Source organism: Fundulus heteroclitus, chromosome 11 (genome assembly GCF_011125445.2).
Source record: "Fundulus heteroclitus isolate FHET01 chromosome 11, MU-UCD_Fhet_4.1, whole genome shotgun sequence".
NCBI lineage: Eukaryota > Metazoa > Chordata > Actinopteri > Cyprinodontiformes > Fundulidae > Fundulus > Fundulus heteroclitus.
Window position 1 is genome coordinate 32,399,516 of NC_046371.1, and position 13,069 is coordinate 32,412,584.

A 13,069-nucleotide genomic window follows, 5' to 3' on the forward strand; every position below is an offset into this window, starting at 1 on the left:
TTTATAGTCCATATTAATAAATATTCTTTATTTAGTAAATTTTTCACATTGCGCTCTTAACACACCCAAAATTTATTACAAACAGCTGTTTATTCTCTGTAAAATTTTATATTTATATACACATCTCATGGTGCAACCTTTTAGCACTACACTGAAGTGTTACCGTAAAGAAAAAACACAGAAAAAAAGGAAACTAAAATTCATCCCCAATATCTCAGCTTGTAAAGCTTGATTTGTTACTCGACTGTGTTCTAACCCCAAAACCCAACACAAGACCAACAATAAATAACTACATGTATGAATGTGGTAAAGAGATGAACTATGTCGGTGTACAAGTGCAAAAGAGAGAGATGTCAAGGAGATAATAATCATGTTGATTTTAAAGAAGAAATGACACAACAAGACACCAAAGGGTACACCTGAAATGCATCTTTTCTAACAATCTTGCAGCGATGGCGATGAGTGCTTTTATTTCCCACGGGAAGATGTTACTTGACACTGGCTGTGGCAAACCACTTTCCACAGACTCGCTTGCTGTGATCAGTGGCACGGCAGTAGTTGGTGAATTTCTCTTTCAGGAGCTGTCGATACTGGTGGCGGTTGCTGTAGAACGACTGGTTTTGTTCTAAAAATGCCTGGATCTCATCTTGGGTCAGACCGCTCTCTTCATCAGAAGTTACCTCAGAATCATCCTGAGCAAGCAGCAAATGAAATAAGCTGGTCATGCATGATCACAATCGAACCATGTAAAAGTTCCTTTAAATGTTAAACAGAGTGAATTACAACTTTTCAACCGATGCTGGTCATAATAAGGCAAATCTTACCAGAAGTTCCACAAGGCTTAAATTTGCCTTCGTAGGCCTTGTGTGAAGGCTGAGGCTGTTTTGATGTCCTGTCCACGGTAACCGTAGTGCAATGCTAGCAAATTTATCACCACACAGAGAGGAAAATATTTCTTTGGTTCGACAATTGTTTGCTGATGTCAGAATGTGGCCTGTGGAGTTCCCGTCGGATGTGCATCCTTCAGTTTTTGGGCCCTGCAGCAACATCACAGTGCTGTTAAACCTTCCGTGTCTCTTAATGTTCTGTATGCAACTTAATATTTCCTCAGCTTGTTTCCTCACCTGATCATTGCAGAAGCTCTTGCTCTTTTTCTTCTTCTTTTTACTCTTGCACTGGCCATTTTCCTCAGAGAGCGGCCAGCAGTCCACACAGCTGTCGGTTCCGTCCTCCTCCTTGTCTTCAACACAGTGATGGACATTTGGGTAATCCCCTTCAGAAGGTAAATAAAAGACTAATGAGATCAAAAGGGACAACACTGCAGATAAAAGGCCTAGCAGGAAGTATTCACACCCCTTGCACTTCTTTTGTCACATTACAACCACAAACCTTAATGCACTTTAATGAGCTTTTATATGAACGACACAAAGTAGCACATAACTGAGGCAGAAGGGAAACTAGACACGGTTTTTAAAAACGTTTTGCAAGTAAGGATCTGAAAAGTATGACATGGGTTTGTTTTCTGTCCCGGTTAGTCTGATATCCTGAAATAAAGATCCAGTGCCATCGATTCCCTCAAAATAAAATAAGAGTATATTTCTGACAGAAAGCCATGTAGGGCACAAAGTAAACATGAAAAAAAAAAGGTTCTCTGATCAGCTAAGCTCAAGCTGAACCCACATTCTAAACACTATATGTGGAGGAAAGACAACTATCTGCATCTCACTAGACACACAGTCCCCAGGGTAAAGCATGGTGGTGAAAGTGTCATGGTGTGGGGATGATTTTATTCAGTGGGGACAGTGAAGCTGGTCAGAGTGAAACAGCTTAATGCAGGGTAAATCTTCAAAGCAAACCTGTAAAAAGCAGTAACCAGTAAAAGGCTCAGGCAGGGGTTCACCTCCCACCAGGAGATCGTTCATAAACATATAGCCTGAGCTTCAGTGATCAAAGCATATTCAGGTAACAGAACAGATCAGTCAAAAGCCCAAACTTTAATCCAAATGAGAATCCTTGGTTTAAGGTTTACGCTTACGGCTTCCCCAAATCTGACTGAACTTGAGCGATTTTTGCATGGAGTAATGGGGCAAAAATATTACAATTGATGGAGACGTAATCCAAAACGACCTGCAGCTGTGATCACAGTGAAAGGTGGTGCTACAAACTGTTGACATACCATCATGAACAAATGGTATGGTTGTGATTTTTGTTTGTTAAATATAAAAAAAAAAGAGCATGTATCCTTTCCTTCCACTTCATAATTATGTCCTGTTTTGTGTTGCTTTGTCACATAAAATCCAAATGAAATGCATTTTTCTGGCTGTAACCTAACAAAATAAAAAGTACGAAGAAGTGAATATTTTGGTGTGCTTATGCCGGACCTGATTCATGGTTGCAGATTCCCTCAGAGCAGGCAACATCAGAGCCCTCTCGTGATCCCGTCTCGCTGCCTTCCAAACTTGACGAGTAGCCACAGTCGCTTCCGTTACTGTTGTGGGACAAATCTGAAGACGACAACAATATGCCGCAGATCCTTATTTGTCTTTAGACTCACACACAGCAGGACTTAAAAAGTGTTTGTTTAAATGTTTATACCTGGCTTGGTGTTGTCTGAACAGCTACAGGAGCCGTTTCTGCTGGCGGCGACTGCCTCTGGGCACCCAGCCTCTTCTTCCTCCTCCTCGTCGTCGTGACTACCGCAGGCCTTACAGCTGCCATCGACAGATTCATAGGAACCCTGTAACATCGAAAAGAAAAGAGCTCACTGGCATGCAGATACCCAAAGATAAATTGGTCTTCAAACCACAGCCCGTTAGCCTTCTGTGTTTAGTTCCGATAGATTACCTCGTCCAGGACTTTCTCCTTGTTCTCTGCCTCCTGTTCAGACAGATCAAAACCGCACTTGTTTTTGCGTCGATTTTTTCGCTTCTGCCTCTTCTTCTCCAGTTTCAGCTCCTTGGCTCTCTCCTCCTCCGACAGCTCTTCGACAAACAGCTCAAGCCGACTGATGCCCTGCATCTTCTCCACTGCCATCTGGGGTCCGAGAAACATTCAGTCAACCACAGAGAATTAAAACGGTCCTCGAATGAACACGGAGCACACAGTGAAAGGGACCTCGAAGCTTTTCCGTAGTGCATCGATTCCCAGGTGGAACAGTATCTGCCAAGTCTGCTCCTCAGCCCGTAGCTTCTGCCAGATTCTGTGCAGCCGCTCGTAGAGATGAATACCCAGACAGGTCAGAACTTCCTCTTGTGCAATATCGATTGTTTTTGCATGTCTCTCTCTGCGCCTTAGAAATAAGGAAAGCCATTATAAGCTCAATTACTGAAACCTCTGATAGGAACGAAGTGTAATACTGCACTTATTTATCCATAATGCATTTACCAAAGAACAAAACCCAGTCATAGCGGTCATCGTTTCTGAAATCCAACTTACTCATAACCTCCCGAGAACTCAGGCTCTGCCCTGCCGAGTAAGTGAGCGATGAAATCCGTCTCACAGCACACGTGAATGTGCCGCTCGTGGGGGCAACAGCAGAGACCCTCATACAGAGCGGCACAGTATCCCTTCTCCTCACTGGAGTCCACCTCTCCAACCAGGATGTTGTACGCTCGGATCACCTTATTCTTACAGTCTGTGCAAAACCTGTTGAAAGTCAAAGCCGGTCAGCTTCTCTTTGCTCTCGAAACAGCGTTTTATGCAGGGAAAGGATTTTGGTGAATAAATGCTACGGTTAGGACGGAGTACCTGTGTTTACGCAAGTATGTCTCCAGCGTCTCAAGGAGACAGGCACTGTCGATGAGGACCACCTCGTCCCTGCATTCTTGTGACATCAGCTCCCACACATCCATCCAACTGCCCCTGCGGCATTCACAACAATGGTATAACATGTAATAAACATCACGTCTACAAACAGTTTCTTTCTCCTAGCACCAGGGAAATATGATGTGCACACACAGCACTGATGCCTAAATAATTTGGAGATAGCGGTGTGCTATACTGTCAGAAAAATCACTTAAAATAAGTTTTAAGTGTAAAAATAAGTCATTCGTTACAAGAAAAATTCTGCAGCAAAAACTTCTTAAAATAAAAGGTGAAACTGGGCACGTCACTTACCCCAATGGTTTAGGTTTGTGCGTGTCTAAGGAGTGCAACTGGCAGCGTTTATTCTTTTTACTTTTAGGAATGGCATCAATAATGTCATTTAACTTTGACCTGAAAGAAAACAAAAATCACAATGTAATACTTGAGAAGATGATTATATACAATAACATACAGGGCTAGAACATTTTGAAATTGTACATTTCTGTCCGGTCTTTGCTGCAAAATAGCTCCATCACTGTCAGAGGGGAATTTATAAATGCGGTCGGTGAGCATCAGTTCCCAACTCTTTGGTCAGGTCGGGACTTTGACTGGGCCACTCAGACGCTGTAAACTCTGACCATGTTCTGCTGGAAGGTAAACATCTGCTCTCAGTCTCCTGTCTTTAGCAGCACCTAGCATATTTTCGTCGCTGGTCCGAGATTTACCGAAGCAACCTCATCCCTGCACTACCGTAGAAGGAGGTCGACTTAAAAATACTTTCTGATTCACTTCGTTCAAAGACTGAGAGCCGCTTATCTCCTGGTGATCGTTTTGGCCAAACAAAGCACCCGAAGAGCCCAGAGACTTGGGGGATCCCCTCTTTCCCTGCTGCCTGATGGACCTGCGTTCGCTGAAGCGCTCCAGGACATCCGCGGATTTGGAGCTGGGACATCCCCGTGAGACAACACAAGTAAACGGGACTTTCCCCTTTTATTTGTCTTTTCACCCTTAATGTGATCCAATTGTGCCTGGGCAGAAATTTATTAAGATTTAGTTTAATGCTTAATTACTCCAAGGCGGAGTTTGTGTAACTGCTAGATATTTCTGATGTATGTGCACGCATTTTGTAAGTAATTTTGGCTGTGTTCTGGTTTGTGGTTCTTATAAGTGGCTCCGCCGAGAGACGATTTTTCCATCTTTTTCCCTTTCTCTTTCCTGTCCTCTTATCAGTTCAATCTCTTTGTGCACCCCTCTTCTAGTTCACGGCCTTTATTTGAATTCCTCATTCAGGACCGCCTCCCTAGTCAAGGCACCATCCCACATTAGCGTAAGCGCTGATTACGTAATTAAGAACCCCCCTTTACGCATGTGTTGTCATAATCGCCATCTTGGGAAGGTGCAGCGTAGCTAAGCTGTTAGCTAGCTTATTGAAAACATTGAAGCGCCCATCCAGTTCTCAGAGCTATCTCTGTCTTTCAATGCTGCTACGTCAAGTGCCGACGTCTTGAACATGATGTTCAAACAACTGTGAGTTGAACTAAGATTTGCTACCTCTCATTTTAATACATTTTTTTTAACTTTTATTTTCATATATTTCCGCATGTTTATTTTAGTATTGAGTAGAGTTTCCAAGGTTGTGGAATTAGAATAATTTCTGTAACAGGCAATTGCTTTGGTTCAATAAATAACAACCTGTGGAATAGTAATTGTTTGTGTTTATTTCAATCCAGAGTTTGCATGGTCTTTCAAGATACAGAAGTATCTCTTTTTGAGTTAACATCTGACATTAATACAGAGACATAATCATTGGATGGTGATAAAGGAGTAACCATTTAAACTCTAATTGCAGTTATATTGGGGTTCTCATAGCTTGCTGGATAAATCTCATCGGTCAGAAACTGATCAGATAACCTTGTTCCGGCATAAATGAGTTTATAACAGCTAATTAATAAATGCATTAGTGGTATTAGTCATTACAAGCTTATAGCCCTGGGATCACCACCATTTGAACCATATTTTGTTATAGCTACTAATTGAGTTTGAATGAGCTATTATTAAATGTATAATACAAAATTATAATTAATATTAATAATAATCATATTCAACCCCTAGGGGGCGCTATTACCACTCTTCACAGCAAGGAAGTGCAAGTGAGGCGAATTTGTGGAATGGCCAACAGGATTTTAGAAGCGCCTCCGTCCCTAAAAATCAGACGTTTGGGCACATTTTTGGTTTCTGTGATACGTTAAATGCATTGAACCAAATGCACTTTATTTTCCTGTTAATATATCAGTGTTCAATAAATTGAACATAAATATAATATTTGGCTGGTTTTGTTGATTGAATGACTTTGAGCATTAATTTAAAAGGTAATAAATATCGATATTGGAGTCAAATCAAATCAAGCTGAGCTATATCGAGAATCGTATTGTATCGAGAGTCCTATCGAATCGGCTCATCCTAGATGATACCCAGCCCTAGTTGCAGCTACAACGGCAAAGCCAGCAAAAGGCAATCCTACAAAGTACTAACTTTTTGAAATAGCCTAAAACAAAATTCAAAGGGTAAAAACACTTTTAGCAAGGTCCTATAATATTCAAGACTAAATATAAATACACCAATGGTGTTTGGTAACAATGATTAAGAGAATAGTCATTGTCACTACAGTCAGAATGATAAACCTAAAGGGGAGATCAGTGTGCATTATGCTGCTTATTACATAATTTTCACTATGACAATGAAAGGAAAACATTTCTTTCCCTCACCCATGGATGTAGAAGAGGCTATAAAGCTTCTTCACGTCTGCCAAACAGGCCTTGGTGAGAGTGAGCATGCCCTTGGGTTTCACTGTGAGAGGCTCCAGTGCTGGGTTCCCCATTTCCACTGCGTGTGAAAAGAGGCGTTCCACGCTGCGCCTGCAGCCCACACACGGCACCAGCTGGGATAATGCACTGTACACCTCTCTGGATGTCACCATCAAGGCAATATTCAGGTCCTGCTGCTTCAGCTTGGAATAAGACTGGAAAGGGGGGGGGGGGAGACCAGTCAATTTCACCTCCTCCACACTAAAAGCAAAAAAACTTTTGGCCTTTGTCTGTGTGTTGCGTAAGGACGTCTGAAATATGGTGTGTGTAGTGAGAACTGCTTACCTCAGAAAATTGTTTCCAATGAGTAGGGTTGATATTGTGGCCTTCAACATCCATTACACTGTCAGGAAATTCCATCACCATCTGACAACCATTATCACACACCAGTTAATGAACATCAAACTCCACAGCCGTGTTTTGTCCACAGGCACAAGTACATCTCAGAGAGCAGGAAAATCAGTTTTGGTCTTCAAATCAGAAGTTCAGTTTCAGACTGTTCCTTCTGTAATTTAAACGCAATCTAATCAGTTTTTAGAGACTGGATGTCTCTTAACGAACAATTTTGACAAACTACTTCTGCAGAACTACAGGTCCATCTCAAACCTCCCCTTTATCAGTAAGATTATTGAAAAAGCTGTGTTTCAACAATTAAACACCTTCTTAACAATGACCAGCCGCTTTGACGTCAGGTTTCCGTGCTCACCACAGTAGAGAGACCGCCCCTGTCAACGTGTTTAATGACATCCATATCAATACAGATTGTGGAAGAACCACCGTGCTGGTTCTATTGGACATCAGTGCAGCATTTGATACTGTTGATCACTCCATTCTGTTAGAGCGCCTGGAAAACTGGGTTGGCCTTTCTGGAACAGCTCTCCACTGGTTTAAATCCTACTTAAAGGACAGGGACTTTTTTGTATCAGTAGGTAACTTTACATCAAAGATGACAAAAATCACATGTGGCGTTCCCCAAGAGTCCATCCTGGGTCCCCTCTGAGTCAATATCTACATGCTCCCTCTAGCTCAGATCATAAAAAACAACATCAGCTACCATAACTACACAGACGACACACAGCTTTACATCACCATGTCACCAGGTGACTATGAACCTGTTCAAGCACTGAGTAAATGCCTAGAAGAAATCTATGCATTGATGTGCCAAAATTTTCTTCAATTGAAAAAAAAAAACTAAACTCAAGTAATAATTTTCTGACTAATAAAGGAGAGATCAAAAGTTAGCACAGAGCATCAGCTGCTTCTGCTAATAATCATTGATCAGGCCGGAAATCTAGGAGTAGTGATGGACTCAGACCTGAACCTCCAAAAGCATCTAAAGACAGTTACAAAGTCGGGCTTTCTATCACCTGAGGAACATCTCCAGCATTAAAGGACTAACGTCTCAGCAGGATCTGGAAAAACTAATCCATGCGTTTATTTTTAGTCGAATTGATTACTGCAACGGTGTTTTCACAGGTCTTCCTAAAAAGTGGATCAGACAGCTGCAGCTGATCAGAACGCTGCTCCCCGCGTCCTCACTAGGACTAAGAAAGTAGAGCACATAACCCCAGTTCTAAAGTCCTTACACTGGCTCCCTGTATCTCAGAGAATAGACTTTAAAGTACTTCTGCTAGTCTATAAATCCCTGAATGGCTTAGCACCTAAGTACATCACAGACTTGTTATCAGTGTATCAACCCTCCAGACCACTCAGGTCTTCGGGCTCCAGCCTACTCTGCAGAACCAGAACTAAACACAGAGAAGCAGCATTTAATTCCTATGTATGCTACACTTATGTGGAACAAACTTCCAGAAAACTGTAAAAGTCCTGAAAGTCAGAGTTCTTTTAAATCAAGGTTAAAAGACATGTGTTTAGGACTGTCTTCGACTGTTCTAGTTAAACTGTTTTACTAAAACATCATTAGCTCAATTTTGTAGTCCAACTGTTTTTAATGTTTGCTTTTAGCTTCTATTTTCCTATGCTTTATTTTGTTTAAACTTTTCTACATTTTACTGCGACAGTTTTTTTTTAACTTGCTTTCATTCTGTTTTTATTTCCCTATATTTAATCACGTAAAGCACTTTGCATTTTCCTTGTACTGAAACGTGCTATACAAATACATTTGCCTTGCCTAATGAAGAGCACAATCATAACTCAGCTTTCCAACACCAATATCCTTACTAGCGCTGTCTGATTATACCTCAACTGGAAACCGAAAAACTACAAAACTGAAACAATACCATCTCCTCCAGAAAAATCTGAAAAATTTCGGAGCGTTTTTTCCGTCTTCTATGGTACGTTTTGGCAGAAATAACACAGATTGTACTCAATAACTCAAAGTCCTCTTTGAAAATCAAAATACACTCAACACTTACAGGAATTGCAAACTTCAATTTCTCTTACGCATGTACTGTACGTGACAATGATCCACAGGGGCCTATCTTCTTAAATCCTAACTGTGTCCGTGTCACGCAGTTATTAGATGGATTTCCTGGGAAGATGGGGGGTCTTACCGTGATAGTGTCATCAATATACAGGGGAATCTGTCTGGCCAAAAACGCGTGGTCCTCCTCGCCTTCCCTGCAGACTGCTACCAGGCGTGCCATGTCTTCTTTGGGCTGTAGAGCAGCTCACCTGCAGGTTACACGCACACGCAGCGCCGATCACAGGTTGTGGGAAATGTGCAAAGAATGACACTCACTGGCTACACCTAACCTTAGCAAAAGCCCCACCAAGCTAATGCTATCCTGCTCAAGGGATGCAGGGCGGCCGAGGTCATCTCGGAGGTAGCGATGTATCTTTTGGGTTCGTTATCATTAGAGTATGATTTAGAATACGAAGCAAGCAGCAGAAGTTACAGCAAACTACTGTTATAGCAGCCGCTAAAGTGACTAACAGGGTTGTCTCGACCCAGATTTACTCTTCCAAGCTAGCACACGAACGCAAGGATTGATAAATTATTAAGTTATTAGCTTTATAAGTTATTCCTCCCATTTTTGGTTTACGTTGTACAGCTTAGAGAGCCGCGTCTAGCAACGCTCGCCTGTATTTATTTGCCTTTTAAACCATTACCCACAGTTAGCCTTCCTGCTAACTACACTAAACAACTTCAGAAATCAAGTATGCCGTCCCGTCAAATTTGGGAACCGCGTTATTTATCAGGCGGCGTTCCTTCCACCATCGACGGCATGTCGGAGTATTATTGTAGCTTGACTTCGCCCTGTCGAAGATGGCAAACCTGGCTAACCTGCTCGTTAACGTCGCTGTTCCTCAACGCTAACGTTAGCAAGCTAATCTAAGCTAATAGAAAGTTGGAACTGTGAGTGGCTACTTAGCCGTGAGTTTCTTTGGAAATATGCCGAAAATACTGACAACAGAATGGCGTTTCGGTAGCATAGACGAGCGCCTGCTTAAAAGTTTATATCGTCTCGACTTACCTTCGTCTGAAAGTTATCTTAAAGATAAACAAGTGTGACTGAGCCTGCTACGGTGGCGGAATCTTCATTACGGATTTCACCTTTGCCCCCTCCTCCTCGTACGTACTGCGAATGTTGTAGTACGCGCCGCCTCCAGAGGGCGCAAGTGAGGTAACTTGGCCGTTGATCAAAATGTTTTCGTTTTGATTTGATTTATTGTAAACCACTGAGCTATATTATACACTGGAGTGCTAATCGCCAACTGTTAGAACCATAGACATATATAAAGAGTAGACGCGTCGTTGGGCGGGTTCTGCCTATGCTGCGATGCGTCAGAGCGTCCGCCATCTTAAATGTGGCAAATCTGCAGTTACTCAGTCACTTAAACAGTATCAGAGGGACTTTAATCTCTGAATATACTTTGTATTCGTAATTAAATGCCTTGGCAGAACATTGTGGCTTGTGAGCTTGTTAAGAAACAGCAGGATCTTCTTAGAGTTAACTTTAAGCAGGAAAATAAATATAATGTGGACATCATGAAAGCCAAAGATTCCCTTTTACAGTAAAAACATGTGCCCAGCCAGAGATGCACTGAGTAATCAGTGTAAAAAGAAGGGTCACTATGCAATAGTGTGCAGATCTGGAACAAGAGAAATATGGGCAGCAGGTGATGACGGTGAAGAAGTTGCATTTCTGGGCTCAGTAGCAACAGATGAAATGGAGGAAGCTTGGATCACTGAAGTCAAAGTGAACAATCTGAACTATTTACTCAAAATAGACACAGGAACGGTTGTAACCGTGTTGCCAGGAAAAGTGTACGTCTCTCTGTCACAGACACCACAGCTGCAACCCACAAAATATACATTGTATGGTGCAGGTATGTCTCCACTAGCAGTTAAAGGGAAGTTTACCGCTAACCTGAGCACTCCCAGCAAAACTACAGTACAGCCTGTGTATGTAGTAGCCGATCTGACACAAGGGTTACTTAGCCGCACAGCAAGCGTAGCAATTGGGTTGGTGGCCAGGGTAGAAGCAGTAGAGGAGCAGTTCCCAAAACTATTCAGCGGCTTAGATCGCATGGAGGGTAAATACAGAATAGATCTTTAAGCAGATGCTAAACCATTTGCTCTGTCAACCCCAAAACATGTCACTCTTCCCTGTTACTCAGAGTAAAAAAGGACTAGCTCAAACAGAAGAGAGGGGTAATCTCTAGAGTAGAGCAGCCTACTTACTGGTGTGCACGTATGGTCCCAGTACCCAGACCAAATAGAGAAGAAGTTTGTGTGTGTGTCGATTTAACTAAATTGAGCAATTCTGTTATAAAATAAGGACACATATTGTCATGAGTGGAGCACACCCTAGGATAGCTAGAGGGTGCAAACTCGATGCAAACTCAGTCAGTGCTTCTCACAACCTATATCACGCCCTTTGGAAGATATTGCTTTAACACACTTTGTCTTAGAAACTCTTCAGCTTCCTGTGGATGGAATTCTAAACAACTACTGACTTCCCAGAGTTATTGAATAAGGAGACGGTGGAGTGATGAAGTTCCAGCACTTTTATTGAGAAACAGTATTTATTGAAAAACAAGATAACTCGTCACATAAATATGCAAATACAACACCAAGGACTCATAACAGTTACAGATCACGTGTGCTGGAACTTTTAGTAAAGATCAGCTTGAATGCTTAATGGAGTTTTAACACACAAGATCAAAGGTTTAGCATTCACCTACAATTTAGGGTTCAACTAATTAAGTAAGGCCTGTTTTAGGTCCCTATGTGCACATTATTTTAGTATATTAGACTACTTAAGCTAAGCCTGTATACTAATTTAGGTCGAATCCGTCTACCTTCTCCCCACCCTGAAAACCCTCCTACTCGAGCCTCCACTCACCACTTCGATGGATAACCATCCACCACCCTCAAACTTAACAAACCAGGAGCAAAAGCAGGAGAGGTTCAGTGTGGCCGGGGAAACCCAGAAAACGCTACCCACAGGGGTAGTAAAAATTGGTGAGACCCCCAGGGAGATCTGCTCTCGGCCAATCTGAGCCAGAAAACCCTGTGTTGAATCTAGGAGTTACCATTACTAGCTAATATTAAAGGATCTATAGAGCCAATCAGATCCCGCTCTGTCCTTCCATAATAAACAAAAATTGCATAAATCAGTGATCTTTGGTGTGAGAAAACTTCTCCATTTCTTTCATCAAGCAGTGACAACAAATACGAATCATGTCAGGAAAAACATTTGAAATTCCAAATATCAATTTTAACATTGCTTAAGCAAAACTGAAGTAACACAACTAAACATTTTCATTCATGCCTAAATCGAAACTGATAATAAAACAAAATAAAAACGGAAAAAGTAACGGGGGGAAAAAAACAACAATCTGACAATACTACTGTAAAACTGCAAATCAAACAAATATATATTATCAAACCCACAGGAACATTTTTAAAAGCATTACAAGGAACAGTCACCAAGAAGGAAAAAAAAAAAACTTGTGGTGGGCCGCTGTCCTCACAGCCAGCTCGGTGGCTCAGGTCGATGACGATGATTCCTGGCGTGTGATCTTTCTTGTCCTGCGATTTGTCGGCCCCTGGTGGTGGCGGCACCTTCCTGCAGTTTGACGCGTGGATCCAAGGAAGCCGTTGTTCGACCTTCACTGCCGTGTAAGTCGTGAGGAGCACCTCCAGTGGCCCTTTTCTAAACTTTCCCAAATTTAGTCACATTACATCCACAAACATAAGATAATATTTTATTTAAATCTTATGTGAAAGTCCAACATAACATATACAATTGTGACGTAGAAGGAATATCCTACATGATGTAAAACATTCATTACAAATAAATGAAAATTGCTCTGTGCAAAGGTATTCAGCCTCCTTTTCTCTGATGCGACCAATTGCTTTAAGCAGGAAAATTTATATAACGTGGACGTCATTAAAGCCAAAGATTCCCTTTTACAGTAAAAATATGTGC

At 41.8% G+C, this 13,069-nt stretch overlaps 1 protein-coding gene across 1 annotated transcript; it reads right to left on the minus strand.

The window, feature by feature from the left end:
* Nucleotides 1-10,242, minus strand: ggnbp2 (gametogenetin binding protein 2). The gene is made up of 14 exons (XM_012855478.3): nt 10,106-10,242; nt 9,182-9,302; nt 6,954-7,034; nt 6,570-6,823; nt 4,117-4,215; nt 3,748-3,861; nt 3,436-3,645; nt 3,115-3,289; nt 2,845-3,033; nt 2,596-2,737; nt 2,382-2,504; nt 1,125-1,273; nt 825-1,037; nt 1-692 (listed from the first exon to the last, which is right to left on the minus strand). Exons 2-14 carry the CDS (start codon nt 9,272-9,274, stop codon nt 489-491), a joined length of 2,046 nt encoding a protein of 681 aa, XP_012710932.2. The 5' UTR covers nt 9,275-9,302; nt 10,106-10,242; the 3' UTR covers nt 1-488.
* Between the last annotated feature and the right edge of the window lie 2,827 nt (nt 10,243-13,069).